At 41.3% G+C, this 20,090-nt stretch overlaps 1 protein-coding gene across 2 annotated transcripts in view; it reads left to right on the top strand.

The window, feature by feature from the left end:
- LOC134018342 (1,4-alpha-glucan-branching enzyme-like) overlaps window positions 1-20,090 on the top strand; it is a 177,778-nt gene that overhangs the window by 66,426 nt on the left and 91,262 nt on the right. For both annotated transcript variants that reach the window (XM_062458242.1, XM_062458243.1), the window contains 2 exons: window positions 1,538-1,673; window positions 2,571-2,661. In XM_062458242.1, the coding sequence (XP_062314226.1) occupies window positions 1,538-1,673; window positions 2,571-2,661 (227 nt within the window). The remainder of the gene's footprint in view (window positions 1-1,537; window positions 1,674-2,570; window positions 2,662-20,090) is intronic.

The raw sequence follows: 20,090 nt of genomic DNA, 5'->3' as shown, positions 1-20,090 counted from the left end.
CGGAGACGTGTTCCTCCAACATCGTTAGTTTATTGAAAGTGTAAGAAGGTAAAACTGGAGAGAATACATAACAATGTATCAGTGACATGTTACAAAATAAATACAGAAGCATGTTAATGTACAGATTGGCTTATAAAACAAAGAAATCATTAAGCAGGGTTATAGCCTACAGCACGGAGTAGAATGATACATACTTGCTACATACTAACTAGCTCTAGTCTAGGTGAGCCAATTGCGATACTGAGTAAAATCAAGTATTGTTTCTGAACAAAATGAAGATATTACAGACAGCATGCTGTATACATTTCTTATTATGAATTATGAAAGTTTGGACGTTTAGAAAACATGAGAAAAGCTCAGTTTTACCTAAAGAAATAACGTGTACTTTGGTAACCTTGACAACCGTATCAAACGGACACAGCTGGAGCTTCACTAATATTAAACACATATAGATACGGGACATAAGAACAACTTTTAGATCAGATATTTGTCTTGGGTGAAACCTCAACATTTCGAAACCACAATATCTTACCAAAGATGCTATCAAAGGGGCCAAAAACAATTGATGAACCACAAGCTACGTAGGCATGAACAGTTATGATCTCGAAGCTGCGTCAACTGAAACATGAAACAATGTAACAAGACGTGAAACACTTGCGGGCAATGACGTAACCACGCCACCCACACCAGCAACAAACTCAAAACATAACACAGTGTTTACTACTGTCTTTATGTCAGGCTAGTTGTAGTACATAGGCCTACTTCATTTATTAATTGCAAATTGTGTTTTCTACACATCTGCACAGCATGACTACTGTTCATGTGTATCCCGCGATCCACACTGGGAACTGAAGTCCCAATGTTACAATAATGCATAAAACCAAATTAATACATAAAACCACAATAGACATTCTCAACCAGAATTATATTACTACTGTCTGTCTTGTCATTCCGATAGGTTGTTATATCAAGCATCAAGTCTGGTGTACATATTAATCAATTGTTGCCCTAAAATCCCACTATAAAACTTGGACAGACAGACACAGACACGTCTCTCATTATAGTATAGATTACATTTTGCTGAATGATTGAAGGGCCAGAAAACAAACATTCTAATGAAACAACCACCGACTATCAACACGGAAATGAATGACAGATTGACGAAGGCAAGTTCATTTTCCGACCTTGCCTTGGCTCCGTGGATCTAGCGATCATTACGTGTACCTGAAACACAAATCTAGGAAAAGTCATGAATGGAGGGTGCCAGAATGTGATGCGCGGCCCAGCAACTCTCTGTGGCACACTCTTATAGTCCTGACATTTCTGTTGCAGCCACTTGGCTTTCAGCTTGCCACCATCAATAAACTTCAAGCCTCAATGAATTTAGGTTGTCTTAATCTTTCTACAGTAACTCACTTGTATTGTTTATAGTCAGAAAATCCCTCCACTCCTTATGTACTTATGTAGGAGACTTTTAACTAGAACTTGGACAAAGTTTGCTTCATTGTGCTGTTCTGTTTATTTTTGTGTTCTTTAGCATATCCATCCTCGCCCTAAGAAGCCCAGAAGCTTGCGGATATATGAATCCCATGTTGGAATCGCCTCACCTGAGGGCAATATTGCAACTTATACCAACTTCACAAACAATGTGCTTCCTCGAATAAAAGAGCTGGGTAAGATCGCAGATCGCATAATCACTACTTGATAACATGGGAAACTAGAGCACTCCCACTTGTCGGTTCATTCTTATTAGTATTTATTATTAATGAAGTCTCCTCAGGTTAAAGTAGATTGATCATTGATATCTGTGGACCTCCTAACAAGCAAATCCATGACTGATAGTACTTCTCTATCCCAGTCAGTAGTGGTCCTTATCACATCTGCTTGATTGGTTGAATGCCACTGTCCCCATGATCAGAAGTGCTTTCTCCTCAGTGTTAGACTCACATTTTCTGTGTACAAATACACTTCTGCAGGTCAAAACCTACAGTAACAACCACCTCAATGTCAGTGTTTCCCCAGAACTGCTGTTAAAAGACAGCAAGACATGCGGGTGGCCTAATTAGACAATACTATTCAGGGTTTCCCGCAGAAAATTGGTTAGTTAAGGTGGTAAGGTGTTTTTTTTTTTTTATTCGTTCTGCAGAGAAGGGAGACTGGCATTGGTCACAGTTTGGAATGAAAGGGAGAAAACAGGATACAGTAACACGGCGGATATCGCTCGTAAAAAAAGGCGTAGTTAAGGCGGCAGGTGCTGGCTTGCTATTCCTGCAAAGTGCTGCGGGAAACCATGCTATTTATATCAAAAAGTGAAGTTCAATAGAATTTACTTTGTTTACCTGCATTACATTATTAAACATTGTGTCATCAAACTGTCACCTTGAGAGACACCCCATTGGACCACATACTCATTCTCATACACAAGAAGAATGAATTCTGTTGAAGCTGTAGATGGTGTAAAGACCCAGAAAGATGTATTAAAAAATTGTTAATAACCAAATGTATCCAACATTCCATGTATTGTATACCTAATGAATGCATTTATCCTCATGTCCATTTGTGTTTCTCAGGTTACAACTGTATACAGCTAATGGCTATCATGGAGCATGCCTACTATGCCAGCTTTGGATATCAAGTAACAAGTTTCTTTGCTGCATCCAGGTACATTTCTATATTGTGGTTTAGAATTTTTTTCTGTGGTGAGTAATGGTTGACAAACCTCAAAAGAAAGGGAATTCAAATTCCACCACAACTTGCTCCATAGGAACCCAGCAAAATTATTCATTGACTTAATAAAAAATAATACATTCAAATAAAGGTTTCACAGTAAATGGCACCCTTAAATATTATTGCAAACAACATCTACCAAAATAAATTCTCAATTTCTCAATAAAGTCTCAAGGAACTATATTGAGCAATTACATCACTTCCTGTTTTAGGATTTATAAATGAGGCAACTAGGGATGGGCATTCGATTAAATTGTCTTAATCGATCGTCGGGAGAATTAACGATCGATTTTCGATTAATCATTAATATTTTTATATTAAAATTCACTATTTATAGGCTATATTAAAAAGCAGTCAAAATAGAAAAAACAGCGTGTTTCCTCATTTAGACCTTTATTACAAGATGAACAACTCTTTCTGTACTCCTAAGCAGCAGCGGAGCTGACAGCTAGAAGCCGGTGCTCAAACACAACTGACCCTTGTTTTTTTTTCTCTCTCAAAATAAATAATAATAATAATAAAAATCATGTTAAACAATAACTTAACCAAAAATATATAATACGGCACCGAGTCTGACAAATAAAATACTTGAAAAGTCGAGAAAGAGGGTGAGAGAGAGATTAGCAACAACTAACAATGAATTAGGCTAATTAACAAAGCTTCATAAAAACCTTCGCCCTCAAAAAGACTTAAGGGTAGCATATCCATCTCGATGGACTTGCAGATCCATTGGGTAATTTTCTCTGCTCGTTGTGCATCGCAGCTCCTCCGTGCTAACACCGAGTTGATGCTCGGTTGAACTTACATTTACATTTAGTCATTTAGCAGACGCTCTTATCCAGAGCGACTTACAGTAAGTACAGGAACATTCCCCCCGAGGCAAGTAGGGTGAAGTGTCTTGCCCAAGGACACAACATCATTTGGCACGGGCGGGAATCGAACTGGCAACCTTCAGATTACTAGCCCGATTCCCTAACCACTCGAGACCGAGAACTTGAGACCGAGAGCAGGATGCACCGCCACTAACCAGGGTCGGATGTACGTTTTTTAAGGGTACATCATTTGAGTCGTGGAGGAGTTGTATTTATACTCAGCTTTGCAGTGTTGGCAGTGAACAAAGTCATTTTTTAAGTCAAAATGGTCCCACGCTACACTTCGCCGTGACCTATTCATGTTTACTTTTGAAATACATGGAATCTCGCGGGTAACTGAGTAGGCCTGTGGAGTTTTTTTTTCAAACATTGCCTTCGTGTGGTAAAATGTTTAATTGCTGCCACAGCGAAATCCATCGCATTCCTTCAAGACTCAGACTACTTTTCCTTTCCTCCATTGATTGTGTGTTATTTCATAGTAGCGATGCTATCCTTGGTGCTGAACTATCAGAAGGCTAGCGCTGTCTTTGGTTTTGAACAATGACAAATGTGTGGCAGCCTGCAGGAAACCCTTCACATCGTGAACATTTGGGTCTTTCTTGGTATTATACATATTTGGAAAACTAAAAACTCTCCTGAATACAAATCTGTTTAAATCACTCATATCTTTATCACAACTGAAGTTACATAATTTTAAAGTTGATCTGTGTCAAAAAGTGATAATGGAGAAAATTGCATTCAAAGATTCCACTCCGTTTCATTCTAATTCTGTGGCGAATATGGAAAGGAAATCCTTTTGTTCGTAATCATGTTGTGAATGTAAATGTCAGTTTAAGTATAGGCTACATTAATAACTTCTCAGCAAGTTATTTTGAAGTTTAACAGCCTGACTTAATTAATCAGTTGTTTAGGGCTACTGCAGCACTCAAAAGAGCAGGCAAACTGAGCATTTGATTTGAAATGGCTTGGAAATCTTGCTAGTTGACATGCCCAAAAACCGTGTCCAATTAACAGTTTTTCATAAGTCTACTTTTTGTAGATTACAATGAAGGTTAGGGTGTTAACTATAGAAAACATCTAAAATCTCAATGTTGACAGAAAACGATTTTCGATCTTTTATGGCTTATAGCCAACAATGAGCGGCCGCGACATCTGATGGGTTTCCGCAGGACGCCACACAAATAGGCTGCTGTTTTAAAACATTTTTATTTCTCTCTCACATTGGATATAGGCTTTATGTAAAGGTAGACAGCAATGTATAAGATAGGATGGAGATACATTTTGAGTGGATTTAGGGGAGGGGCCTCGAGCTCCGACTTTGCGGGGGGGCCTCTGCAAAGTCCCGGCCGCCACTGTGCCCATATGGGTAACCCATCTTTTTACAGTCCCTTAAGTACTAGGTATTTACGTAGAAAATAAAGGGTATGTTTTGCGTATTATTGGGTATTACCAATTGGTACCAAGGTGGTAAATAAAGAGATAATTCAAAGTATTTACCCCTTAAGTACTAGGTATTTATGTAGAAAATAAAGGGTATGTTTTGCGTATTATTGGGTATTACCGATTGGTACCAAGGTGGTAAATACAGAGATAATTCGAAGTATTTACCCATTAACTAAATACTAACCTGCTGGTTATTACTTGGTAATTTTCACTGGTAATAATTAGGTAAAGACAGAAAACAAAACTTGGTATTTACCTGGAAACTTATAAATATTACTATTTAAATACCGCTGGTAGTAAGTTGGTAACTACAGGAGATACATATGGTAAATTATAATGTGCTATTGGGTAAATGCCACTGCTACTAAGTAGGTAAAGACGGCCAAGCTCCAGCAGAATTACTAAGAAAAAGCTTTACTACTACCATGCAGTTACCTAAGGTTTATGTCGGTAACAGTCCACGTCTAATTAGAATATAAGATAGTACTTTCCAATAAAATACCTTTTCAGATTCATTTATCGATGATGGCCATACTCATTTACTTGGCTGGTAACAACCTCTGCGGGAAGAGTTTTCCTCTACTATCATGGTAAATCTTCTTGGATACTGGGTAAGTATGTTTGGATTATTTACTCAGTAAGTAAGATAAAACTGTACTGTAAAAGGAAGCTGTGTTTGTTTCCATGGTGTTACCAGGCTCTTACCATATCCTTTGTAACCGAATATTACTTTGTCAACGTTACCCTTATTATGAACTTGTAATATACGTTCCACAGTGATACTAGGTAACATATGGCTATTTACTCAGTAAGTAAGATGAAACTGTACTGTAAAAGGAAGCTGTGCTTGTTTCCGTGGTGTTACCAGGCTCTTACCATATCCTTTTCAACTGTTCATTCCCTTGCCCATGCAATAAACACAAACTTGGATTATGTTACTAAGAAAAACATGACACTTCACTATGTAAATTGTAACATAATTTTTAATTAAAGCACTGTTTCCATGGCATAACATGAACAAATACAAAGGTTAAATCTATACAAACTTCCATATAAAATCTAAAAACTCAAAATTCAAATAACTACGTACCATAGAACACATATGAGTATGAGTTTGGCCCCTATGGTTTGTCTTTCTACAGCTCCTGTAACATAAAACATTGATTGGCACATTGATCTGAGTGTATCCTGTGTGGTAGCTAAGGATGCTGTGGTCGTGTTGGTTCTTTAGAAGTCGTTGCACACACTGGGCATGTTTTTTCCTTGCCAGCAGCTTCTCCCTCTGGAGCCTTCTTATTAAGCGTTTACCACCTTGATCCGTCCTCTGAAGTAATATTTGTGTAAATGCCATACCACTAAAACAGATCTTAAATTAGATTAAGTTGTATTAGCACTCAGGAACTTCGCGAGCAAAACTTTGGACGCAGATATCGCGCATCGTGAGATTAAAATGACAGTTGGTTGATTCCGTTTAACGGTGCATGAGCTAACTCCAGCAGCAGTCTTGCATTACTAGCTAGGTAAGTCACAAAATAATAATGTCGCCTAATTACATCATTTGTTTGTCAAGCTAAAATATAGCAATGCATATTAAATTATTGTATTTTGATTTTGTGCTAATCAAATGTATTTTGATAATAAAGTTAGGCTATAGCTAATGGTAGCACATTGCTAGACAGCTAGCTCTAGTGCTAGTTAGCTAGCACAAGTAGCATTACAACAATATTTAGCTCTATGTTGGAAGTCGCCATTGCCTGGTTGCTCGTCCACGTTGCTAACGTGAAATAACATTAAACCACATTTTCTTTAGCGCAAAATGTACTGTAGTTAGCTAGATCATTCTTTTAACTTTATATGATTGTGTGATTATGATGTAGTACTAATGTATATTTTCATTTTATGATCTGTCTTGTTGTTCAGAGACTCCAGAGGATGTTGTCCACCGCTATCGTGTTTGGCGCACCAGGAGCATGACCCTCAGCTGCCGAAAACTAAATATCGACAAGAACACAATAGCTTTGACTGCCATCAATGGGGAAATTGTGATTTAACCTTTGTATTTGTTCATGTCATGCCATGGAAACAGAGCTTTCCTTTAAAATAATGTTACAATTTACATAGTGAAGTGTCATGTTTTTCTTAGTAACATAATCCAAGTTTGTGTTTATTGCATAGACAAGGGAATGAACAGTTGAAAATAGGGGTGTAACGATACACTCAGCTCATAATTCGATACGTATCCCGATACTGGCGATACTATACGTATCTAGATACATTGAACCCCCAGAAAGAAAAAAATAATAATTCTAAATCAACTTCAAGAATGTGCAAATATTTTTATTTGAACTTCTGTATGTTAAGTAACAATGTTTGTGTACAACAGTGGTTCTCAAACTTTTTACACCCCGTACCACCTCAGAAAATATTTGACTCCAAGTACCACCATTATGACCGACGTTACAGTAGTAAGCCTACCCTCAGGGATGTGCACAGGTACAGGCTAGTGTTGCCCGGGCAACAGCCTGTTTGCTCTGATTGGCTGATCTGCCCCTCTGGAGAAAGAAGCTAAATAAGCTTCTTTTTTTGTGGCTGCATCAATATGATAAGCCCATCATCAGTAAAGTTAAATTGCGATATCATCCAGTTCTGTGTTAATTTATTTTGCCACCATAACGTCATTGTTTGTATTTGCACGCCGGTGGACTGCGAGTGAAGGAGAGGAAAGCCCTTACACTTTCACGTGACTTTTTGAAGTAATGGAGATAATGACAAATGCCCTGTGAATAGTAAAAAAATAAATATATATCCACTTGTGTCTTGAATAATGTGCAGCATCAGCTTGTAACGTTTGCATCATGTCGCGCTACCTTGAATTATATTGACGTATAATCATGCTACTTTACTGTACATGAATCAAAGCAAAGTAATAGCCTATGTAGCAACAGCAGGCTAACATAGCTACATTATGTCCAGTCACTGTGGTATAGTACTGTTATAGGAACCCGGGAACAGTTTGGTCCTAGCGCATGCCAACATTTATCTTTGTTTCGAAGCTAAAATATTATAGGGAAGGCAAAACTTATTTAAAATCACATTTCAATGATATCATGGTTAAAGTATTTAAATATTTCTGAGATTCCTCCGCGTATCACTAGAAGGGGGCACGCGTACCACAGTTTGAGAACCACTGTTCTATATCAGTCGAGCTCATTTTGCCCTGCTAGGCTACTGCCCAGTTCAAGCTTCGAATGCTCAATGCTGTGTGTACGCGAGACGCAGGTGCAAGATAGGTAGCTCAACCAATAGGATAAAACGAATGTCATATAGAAAAAATATCGTCATGACTCCACGATACATATTGTTACATTTTTGTACCGCAATGCATTGTACCACGATATATTGTTACACGCCTAGTTGAAAAGGACATGGTAAGAGCCTGGTAACACCATCGAAACAAACACAGCTTCCTTTTACAGTACAGTTTCAGCTTACTTACTGAGTCAATAGCCATGTGTTACCTATCACTGTGGAACGTATATAACAAGTTCATAATAAGGGTAACGTTGACAAAGTAATATTCGGTTACAAAGGATATGGTAAGAGCCTGGTAACACCATGGAAACAAACACAGCTTCATTTTACAGTACAGTTTTAGCTTACTTACTGAGTAAATAATCCAAACATGCGCAAGAACTTACCCAGTATCCAAGAAGATTTACCATGATAGTAGAAGAAAACTCTTCCCACGGAGGTTGTTACCAGCCAAGTAAATGAGTATGTTCATCATCGATAAATGTATCTTAAAAGGTATTTTATTGGAAAGTACTATCTTATATTCTAATTAGACGTGGACTGTTACCGACATAAACCTTAGGTAACTGCAGGGTAATAGTAGAGCTTTTTCTTAGTAATTCTGCTGGAGCTTGGCCGTCTTTACCTACTTAGTAGCAGTGGCATTTACCAAATATAGCGCATTATAATTTACCATATGTATCTCCTGTACTGTATTATCTCTGTATCTACCACCTTGGTACCAATCGGTAATACCCAATAATACACAAAACATACCCTTTATTTTCTACGTAAACACCTAGTACTTAAGGGACTGTAAAAGGAGGGGTTACCCATATATGCAGGTAGCAACGCTAGTGCCAAATAACTGTTTAGCTGGTCGGCTCCATGACGCCGGGTAAGTAGGGCTCGTGATACTGCTCACCAAAATAATGAAGAGGAACCCACTTGTCTAGCAGATTAAGACATGTTCGTAGGTACCTAGCGAAAAGTAGCCTCAACTTTCCTAGACTTTTAGCTACGGTAAAAATGTTGAAGGCTCGCTGTTATCGCCGTCTGTCTTGCGGTCAGTGTTGATTCTGTGGTGCACCGCCACAAATTACTGTACGTGTTGGAAACACTGATCTATAGTATTTGCTGCAACCATCATTTAAGCTGCGTTAGCCTTGTCTGTGACCCCACTACTCAGGCCACCAAACAAGCCACTCTTCTGACCCTATTTCAGTTTCCATTTCACATTCTTTGTATTTGATTTGACGTTTTCTTCCATTGAGTTGCTATACCTCTTTACAATGAACAACTCAGTGTTCCGAATTAGGTTATTGAGATATACTTTGTTAACAAAGTAGGCTTGTTTAGGGCTTTTTGTCTGTTTGGGGTCGTGATCAACCACCACCCATAAACAAAGATGCATGGTGTTTATTTATTGTAAGGTTGCTACAATGGTATGGAGGATTATAGGGGCCAAAACGAAATAAATAAATACATAAATAATTGAATGGCTAAATACTAGAATAAATAAATTATTATATAATAAAATTAATAAAATGAGACACTAAACATATACATGTTACATGTACTTGTGTGTATATAAATAGATTAACGCTTTCATATGTTGTTTATTTATTTAGACTCATTTATCCACAGTGTAATTTGCTGCAGCAAAATAAATCAGTCGTCACCCGTCACCAAGTCAGGGGGCGGGTTAAAGCCTCTGGTTGGTGGTTCAACTTGAATTGACTGCTTTTGACTAATTCAAGATGGAAGCACCTAATGCGGATTCAATGATTGAAATATTGCATGCTACAGTGGTCGAAATGTTGGCTGTAGCTGAAGAGATGGCAACTGCCAATTCACTTTTTTTTTACATCATATTGAGAGCTTTGCTGAATTTATAGCAATGATATCGGCCCTGACTGACACGGACATCAATGAAAATGTTCACGATCCTCGGCGAGATGGTACAGCATAGGGGTGGGCGAATCGATCTAAAGTAGGCTATCGATAGTATCGATACCAACGTTGGTATCAGTATTGATTGATACTGGCGTGATGAGATCGATGCTTAAGTTTCAATTTATCTTATCTACATTCAGTACACAACTCCCTTTACATCATAGTGGTTGTGCAAACACCGCTCCTCGGTGCCGGCGTGCACGTGCAGTAACACGACTCAACAGCACACTATACTAACAGTATTTTTTAATGTGTTTTATTATGATCATAATCATGAACAATTAATCGAAGGAAAAATCACAAAATCATTCAATGATCACGAAAATTCTAATTTTAAATTTTCATTCAAATTTTCATATTGATGATACATTCACTTCATAAATTATGAGGCATTGCTTTCCCCGAGACGAAAGTAGATAAACTGCTTTTCTAAGAAAAAAGTATCGGTATTGGCAATACTGGCCCTGTATTTACTTGGTATCGGATCAATACTACATTTTGCAGTATCGCACACCCCTATTGAGGCTGCAGAGTGAGACTATAGAGGATCCCTCTGGATTGAAGAGAGCTTGATCGATGGTTGAGCCTGCCTGGTGTGTAATACTGTTCATTCACCAATCAGAGGCTTTAACCCGCCCCCTGACTTTTGAGGGGGGACGACAGATTTATGTTGCTGCAACAAGTTACACCGTGGATAAATGAAACTATAAATAAATAAATGTGAACACATGAAAACGTTAATCTATATACACACAAATACATGTAACATTAATATTTTGTAATTTATACATTTTGTATTTCAATTAGGCATTACATTATATAATTAGTCATTTATTTAAGCTTTGTATTATATAATTATTTATTTATTTAAGTATTTAACCATTCAATTATTTAATTAGTTAGTTAGTTAGTTAGTTTTGGCCCCTATAATCCTCCATACAATGGTAGATACTAATTATTACTAAACATTAAACAAATGATTAATTGCCACTGCTATTAACAAAGGTGTAGATGCTGGTACGACAATCAACAATGGAAATCGAATAGACTCGTTTATCGTGGAGGACATGCCTGATGGCAATAAAACAAAGTAGCCTTGTCTGCCGTGAAACATTGTGTGCTTGTGTAGGCCTAGATTTAAGATCCATCCATCTGGGGTTACAGTGACATCACCATCTTGGCAGCCTGAAATAGCAGCAGCTCCGGATTTTGTCTTTTCTTCGCCACCAGCGCTTGACATTAACATTTGTGCTCACCAGCCACTGTGGCTAGTGGTTTTCCAAAGTTACTAGCCACTCAACAATTTTCGTTGAAAAGACTTTTCTTTGTCTCTTCATTTTCGGTTTCATCACCAGTTTTTCTCTTGTGTTGGTGTTTGCCCTCCGGGTTTTCCAACACATGATATGTGCCACCACATCCTTGCCTTGCAATGAGTTTATTATTTAGACAGGGTACTCAAGTTTTATCAAAAGCTTGGAGTGAAATTTAATGTAGGCCCATGTTTTGACCGGATATGAAACATTACAGAAATAATATCCAGAGCATAAATTTAGTCTTAATGTAACTAGAAAGACATTAATAAAGTATAATTTGAAATAAACTGAAGAAATACATCTTCAGTCCTTCCCATACCCTCTAACATTTCCCTTAGTTTCATATAACGTAGGCCTAAGCCAGCCAAACTGAGCCAAACCTTTCTGGTTGCAAAGCAGTTGTAGAGTTTTTGACTGCATCAATTATAATTTAGCCAAAAATGGGCTATATTACCAAATGTTTTAGCCTTTCTGGAGTAAATATAAAAAATGTTCGAGCTTTCCTCCAACTAACCTTCTCCGTCACGTGTGTTCGTGTGTCTATGTTGCTTACCGAACGTACAGTGGCCGAGACTGTTCTGTGTGTTCGCGCATCTATGTTGCCTAGTAACGAACACACGGTGGCCGAAATTGTTTAACACGCCAAATGCGGGTAGAATTTGGCATGTTAAACAATTTCGGCCACCGTGTGTGGGCGAGTGCTAATGTCAAGCCCTGTTCGCCACATTAAACCCCCTAATATTACATACAGTGCATCGGGAAAGTATTCACATCGTTTCACTTTACCCCCAAAACATAACTTACAATTCTACACATAATACCCATAATGATAACGTGAAAACTTTTTTTTGTGTTGAAAATCTATTAAAAAGGATCACATGTACATAAGTATTCACAGCCTTTGCCATCCATCCATCCATCGTCTGCCGCTTTTCCGGGGGTCGGGTTGCGGGGGCAGCAACCTAAGCAGGGAGGCCCAGACTTCCCTCTCCCCGGCCACTTCCACCAGCTCTTCCTGGGGGACCCCGAGGCATTCCCAGGCCAGCCGAGAGACATAGTCCCTCCAGCGTGTCCTGGGTCTTCCCCGGGGCCTCTTCCCAGTGGGACGTGCCCAGAACACCTCACCAGGGAGGCGTCCAGGAGGCATCCTTATCAGATGCCCGAGCCACCTCAACTGGGCCTTCTCGACGCGGAGGAGCAGCGGTTCTACTCTGAGCCCCTCCCGGATGACCGAGCTTCTCACCCTATCTCTAAGGGAGAGCCCGGACACCCTGCGGAGAACTCATTTCGGAAGCTTGTATTCGCGATCTCGTTCTTTCGGTCACTACCCATAGTTCGTGACCATAGGTGAGGGTAGGAACGTAGATCGACTGGTAAATAGAGAGCCTCGCCTTTCGACTCAGCTCCTTCTTCACCACGCCGCACCGATCCGCCAGTCGATCTCGTGCTCCATTCTTCCCTCACTCGTGAACAAGACCCCGAGATACTTGAACTCCTCCGCTTGGGTCAAGATCTCCTCCCCGACCCGGAGATTGCACTCCACCCTTTTCCGGTCGATAACCATGGCCTCAGATTTGGAGGTGCTGATTCCCATCCCAGCCGCTTCGCATTCGGTTGCGAACCTCTCCAGTGAGAGCTGAAGGTCACGGCCCGATAAAGCCATCAAGACCACATCATCCGCAAAAAGCAGCGACCCGATCCTGAGATCACCATACCGGAACCCCTCAACGCCCTGGCTTCGCCTAGAAATTCTGTCCATATAAGTTATGAACAGAATCAGAAGGGCAGCCCTGGCGGAGTCCAACCCTCACCGGGAACAAGTTCGACTTACTGCCGGCAATGCGGACCAAGCTCTGGCACCGGTCGTACAGGGACCGGACAGCCCCGATCAGGGAATCCGTTACCCTGTACTCCCGGAGCACCCCCCACATGAGCCCGTGAGGGACACGGTCGAACGCCTTTTCCAAATCAAACTCCTCCCACGCCCGGGTTTTTGCCTCCGCGACCGCCAAAGCCACATTCCGCTTGGCCTGCCGGTACACATCAGCTGCCTCTGGAGTCCTACGAGCCAATAAAGTCCGATAGGCCTCCTTCTTCAGCTTGACGGCTTCCCTCACCTCCGGCGTCCACCACCGGGTCCGAGGGTTACCGCCGCGACATGCACCAACTGCCTTGCGTCCGCAGCTCCGGTCAGCCGCCTCATCAATGGAGGCCCGGAACATGGCCCATTCGGACTCAATGTCCCCGGCCCCCCCGAGACATGATCGAAGCTCTCCCGGAGGTGGGAGTTGAAGCTCCTTCTGACAGGGGATTCTGCCAGCCATTCCCAGCAGACCCTCACATTACGTTTGGGCCTACCGGGCCTGACCGGCGTCTTCCCCCACCATCGTAGCCAACTCACCACCAGGTGGTGATCAGTTGACAGCTCCGCCCCTCTCCTCACCCGAGTGTCCAAGACATTCGGCCTCAGATCCGATGACACAACTACAAAGTCTATCATCAAACTGAGACCTCGGGTGTCCTGGTGCCAAGTGCACATATGGACACCCTTATGCTTGAACAGCCTTTGCCATGACACTCAAATTTGAGCTCAGGTGCAATCCTTGAGATGTTTCTGCAACTTGATTGGAGTCCACCTGTTGTAAATTCAGTTGATTTGACAAGATTTAGGAAGGCACACACTTGTCTATAGTCCAAGGAATTGTCCAAGAAATTGTCTGTAGACCTCCGAGACAGGATTGTATCGAGGCACAGATCTGGGAAGAGTACTGAAAAATTTCTGCAGCATTGAAGGTCACAATGAGCACAGTGACAGCACATCTGTAAATGGAGGAAGTTTGAAACCACCAAGACTCTTCCTAGAGTTAGCCACCCAGCCAAAATGAGCGATCTGGGAGAAGGGCCATAGTCAGGGAGGTGACCAAGAACTTGATGGTCACTCTGACAGAGCTCCGGTGTTGCTCTGTGAAGAAAGGAAAACCTTCCAGAAGGACAACCATCTCTCTAGCACTACACCAATCAGGCCTGTATGGTAGAGTGGCCAGATGGAAGTGCCTCAGTAAAAGGCACCTGACAGTCTGCGTGGAGTTTGCAAAAAGGCACCTGAAGGACTCTCAGACCATGAGAAACTAAATTATCTGGTCTGATGAAATGCCAAGAGTCATGTCTGGAGGAAACCAGACACTGCTCATCACCTGGCCAATACTATCCCTACAGTGAAGCATGGTGGTGGCAGAATCATGCTGTGGGATGTTTTTCAAGAGGCAGAAATTGGAAGACTAGTCTGAATCGAGGGAAAGATGAATGCAGCAATGTATAGCAGTGCAGCAATGTAACGCCTCTTCTTGAGGAGATTGAAGAAGTTTGGCATGGACTCGGTCATCCTCACTAACTTTTACAGATGCACTATAGAGAGCATTCTGACTGGCTGCATCACAGTGGGGTATGGGAGCTGCACAGACATGGACCGCAACGACCTACGTAGTGTGGTCTGGTCTGCTGATTTCATCATTGGCAGGAAGCTCCCAGCCCTTCAAGACACCTACCACACACAATGCCTCCTAAGAGACTGTTACCACCCATCCTTCAGTGTCTTTATCCCGTTGCCTTCCGGCTGGCGCTACTGTAGCATTCGGTCTCGCACAAGCAGACTGGACAATAGTTTCTATCCAAGGGTCATCAGGCTCCTGAATAGACATTGATATGGACATTGATGCATTTCTCACTGGTCACTCTCTCAATAAGAGACATTGTGATCCTGGAGGAAACTAACATCAGGTCCAGCCAATCATTGGTGGCCAAGCCGCGAAGCGGCGCAGCCACCTCAAGTGTTTCTACCTTTTCTTATAATTATTGGTGGCCAAGCCGCGAAGCGGCGAAGCCACTTAAGTGTTTCTACCTTTTCTTATTAGGGGCCAAGCAGCGAAGCTGCGAGGCACCTATTGTTATTGTTAGTATTATTATTATTATACTTCTTAAGACTGGGTGTCTATGGCAGGCCCTAGAAGCGCTTGGTCGAAAGTTGTGAAATTTGGCACACTCATTGGGGACAGTCCCCTGGTCCAATTCACAAAATTGCATGTCCCATACTCGGGCACTCTAGCGCCACCAATGGGTCAAAGTTGGACTTGTGTTTACACACGCAACTTTTGAACCGTATGACCCATTTTCAAAAATGAGGTACCATTGGATTCCCTGGACGAAGACGAGTTCAACGCACCCTATGGGGTCAATTTCCGGTTATATAGATTTTCCGCTATTTACGGTTTTATCAAAAACCTTTGAAAGCCTACTCCTCCTACAATCTTTGTCAAATCTTCTTCAAAATTACCAGATATGCTCTTCAGACCAAGCCGCACAAAAGTTATGGTAGAGCATTTTGATCCCCACAACCGTTTGTCCGTGACAGCCAATCAAAATCAGCAGAAAAGCCACCAAACAGGAAGTGAAGTCATATCTCAGCAGTTGTTTGAGGCAGTGAAACTAAATTTGGTACGCCGCCTCGGAACCTTATTCTGAGGATGTCCTCCAAAGATTGTGTCATGTGACTAAAAGGGGGCGTGGCCGGAAGCATAAACGTGTTTTGGCTAATAACTGAAGTGTGTACCTTAATAAAGTAATTTCTTTGTCTCTTGATGTCTTGTGAGATATCAAGCCTGACTATTAATAACTTTTCATAAAATTCGAACGGACGTGGCCGCCATTTTGGATTTCATGGAAAAGTGTAAAAACCTTTTGCACGCCCCAATTTTTGTCCAATGTTTACCAAATTTGGCAAAGATGATCTTTAGACCCAGTTTCACAAAAACAATCAGATGGATTTTTAATTTTCAAAAACGTTTGTTCGGTAGAGACGATCAAAAGCGATGGCGAAGCCGCCAAACGAGGCGCAAGAGCATATCTCAGCAACCATTTGCGCGATTGTCACCAGACTTGGGTTCCATCGTTCCCATGAGGAGCAGAGGAGGCTTGCAGTGTTATACCATAAAAATAACTTTGAACTCTCAGTACTCTTGAACGCAAACATATATTTCAACCAAACTTGGTGTGTTGCATGAGTGCAACAGGTTGTTGTGACTTAATTGTTGCACAAGTGCTATGGAAGCCATGTCCTGCTCTGGACTGCTTGGCCCCTCCATTGCTGCTTGCAGCTATATTTATTATTATTATTATTATTATACTTCTTAAGACTGGGTGTCTATGGCAGGCCCTAGAAGCGCTTGGTCGAAAGTTGTGAAATTTGGCACACTCATTGGGGACAGTCCCCTGGTCCAATTCACAAAGTTTCATGTCCCATACTCGGGCACTCTAGCGCCACCAATGGGTCAAAGTTGGACTTGTGTTTACACACGCAACTTTTGAACCGTATGACCCATTTTCAAAAATGAGGTACCATTGGATTCCCTGGACCAAGACGAGTTCAACACACCCTATGGGGTCAATTTCCGGTTATATAGATTTTCCGCTATTTCCGGTTTTATCAAAAACCTTTAAAAGCCTACTCCTCCTACAATCTTTGTCAAATCTTCTTCAAAATTACCAGATATGCTCTTCAGACCAAGCCGCACAAAAGTTATGGTAGAGCATTTTGATACCCACAACCGTTTGTCCGTGACAGCCAATCAAAATAAGCAGAAAAGCCGCCAAACAGGAAGTGAAGTCATATCTCAGCAGTTGTTTGAGGCAGTGAAACTAAATTTGGTACGCCGCCTCGGAACCTTATTCTGAGGATGTCCTCCAAAGATTGTGTCATGTGACTAAAAGGGGGCGTGGCCGGAAGCATAAACGCGTTTTGGCTAATAACGGTTGAAGTGTTTACCTTAATAAAGTAATTTCTTTGTCTGTTGATGTCTTGTGAGATATAAAGCCTGACTATTAATAACTTTTCATAAAATTCGAATGGACGTGGCCGCCATTTTGGATTTCATGGAAAAGTGTAAAAACCTTTTGCACGCCCCAATTTTTGTCCAATGTTTACCAAATTTGGCAAAGATGATCTTTAGACCCAGTTTCACAAAAGCAACGAGATGAATTTTCAATTTTCAAAAACGTTTGAGGATGTCCAAACAATTTGGTGTCATGTGATCACTGGGCGTGGCCGCAGGATGCAAAAATGTGTTTTGGCCAATAACTGTTGATTCGTTTGCCTTTATTAAGTGATTCCTTTGTCTCATGATATCTTGGGACATCCCGTGTGTGACACATGATAACTTGTGATAACAGCCGAATTGATGCGGCCGCCATTTTGAATTACTGAAAAAACGTTTTTTCTGTACTCCTCCTACAAATGTTTTCCAATCTTCACCAAATTTGGCAGAGATCATCTTCAGACCAAGCCTCACAAAAGCCATCATATGTTTTTTTGGTTTTCAAAACCGTTTGCCCGGTACAGCCAATCAAAATGTGCCGTTAAGCCAGCAAACAGGAAGTTGGGTCGTATCTCAGCAAATCTTTGATGGATTCGCACCAAACTTGTTGCGTGTACTCGTAACCCTCTTCTGAGGATGTACAACATGTTTTATGGGTCATTCGACTGCTTGGCCACCTCATTGCTGCTTGCAGCTATATTTATTTATTACACTTCTTCTGCCATTGGAGTCTATGGCAGCCCCTAGAACCGTATGGTAAAAAGTTGTGAAATTTGGCACACTCATTAAGCACAGTCCCCTCTTTATATTCACCAAGTTTCATGTCTCCCATTGGAGCACTCTAGCGCCACCAACGGGTCAAAGTTGGACTTGTGTTTACACACGTAACTTTTGAACCGTATGACCGATTTTCAAAAATGAGGTACCATTGGATTCCCTGGGTCAAGACGAGTTCAACACACCCTATGACGTCAATTTCCGGTTATATAGATTTTCCGCCATTTCCGGTTTTATCGAAAACCTTTGAAAGCCTACTCCTCCTACAATTTTTCTTTAATCTTCCCCAGAATTGGCACACATCATCGTCAGAGCAACCCTCACAGAAGTTATCCAAAGATTTTTGATTTTCAAAACCGTTTGTCCGGTACAGCCAATCAAAATCGGCAGCAAAGACACCAAACAGGAAGTTGGGTCATATCTCAGCCAATCCTTGAGAAATCAACACCAAACTTGGTATGATGACTCGGAACCCTCATCTGAGGATGTCCAAACAATTTGGTGTCATGTGATCACTGGGCGTGGCCGCAGGATGCAAAAATGTGTTTGGGCCAATAACTGTTGATTCGTTTGCCATTATTAAGTGATTCCTTTGTCTCATGATATCTTGGGACATCCCGTGTGTGACACATGATAACTTGTGATAACAGCCGAATTGATGTGGCCGCCATTTTGAATTACTGAAAAAACGTATTTTCTGTACTCCTCCTACAAATGTTTTCCAATCTTCACCAAATTTGGCAGAGATCATCTTCAGACCAAGCCTCACAAAAGCCATCATATGTTTTTTGGATTTTCAAAACCGTTTGCCCGGTACGGCCAATCAAAATGTGCTGTTAAGCCAGCAAACAGGAAGTTGGGTCGTATCTCAGCAAATCTTTGATGGATTCGCACCAAACTTGTTGCGTGTACTCGTAACCCTCTTCTGAGGATGTACAACATGTTTTATGGGTCATTCGACTGCTTGGCCACCTCATTGCTGCTTGCAGCTATATTTATTTATTACACTTCTTCTGCCATTGGAGTCTATGGCAGCCCCTAGAACCGTATGGTAAAAAGTTGTGAAATTTGGCACACTCATTAAGCACAGTCCCCTCTTTATATTCACCAAGTTTCATGTCTCCCATTGGAGCACTCTAGCGCCACCAACGGGTCAAAGTTGGACTTGTGTTTACACACGTAACTTTTGAACCGTATGACCGATTTTCAAAAATGAGGTACCATTGGATTCCCTGGGTCAAGACGAGTTCAACACACCCTATGACGTCAATTTCCGGTTATATAGATTTTCCGCCATTTCCGGTTTTATCGAAAACCTTTGAAAGCCTACTCCTCCTACAATTTTTCTTTAATCTTCCCCAGAATTGGCACACATCATCGTCAGAGCAACCCTCACAGAAGTTATCCAAAGATTTTTGATTTTCAAAACCGTTTGTCCGGTACAGCCAATCAAAATCGGCAGCAAAGACACCAAACAGGAAGTTGGGTCATATCTCAGCCAATCCTTGAGAAATCAACACCAAACTTGGTATGATGACTCGGAACCCTCATCTGAGGATGTCCAAACAATTTGGTGTCATGTGATCACTGGGCGTGGCCGCAGGATGCAAAAATGTGTTTTGGCCAATAACTGTTGATTCGTTTGCCATTATTAAGTGATTCCTTTGTCTCATGATATCTTGGGACATCCCGTGTGTGACACATGATAACTTGTGATAACAGCCGAATTGATGTGGCCGCCATTTTGAATTACTGAAAAAACGTATTTTCTGTACTCCTCCTACAAATGTTTTCCAATCTTCACCAAATTTGGCAGAGATCATCTTCAGACCAAGCCTCACAAA

Source organism: Osmerus eperlanus, chromosome 4 (genome assembly GCF_963692335.1).
Source record: "Osmerus eperlanus chromosome 4, fOsmEpe2.1, whole genome shotgun sequence".
Taxonomy (NCBI): Eukaryota; Metazoa; Chordata; class Actinopteri; order Osmeriformes; family Osmeridae; genus Osmerus; species Osmerus eperlanus.
Note: the sequence above shows the minus strand (reverse complement) of the source record. Positions and strands in the feature narration are given on the sequence as shown.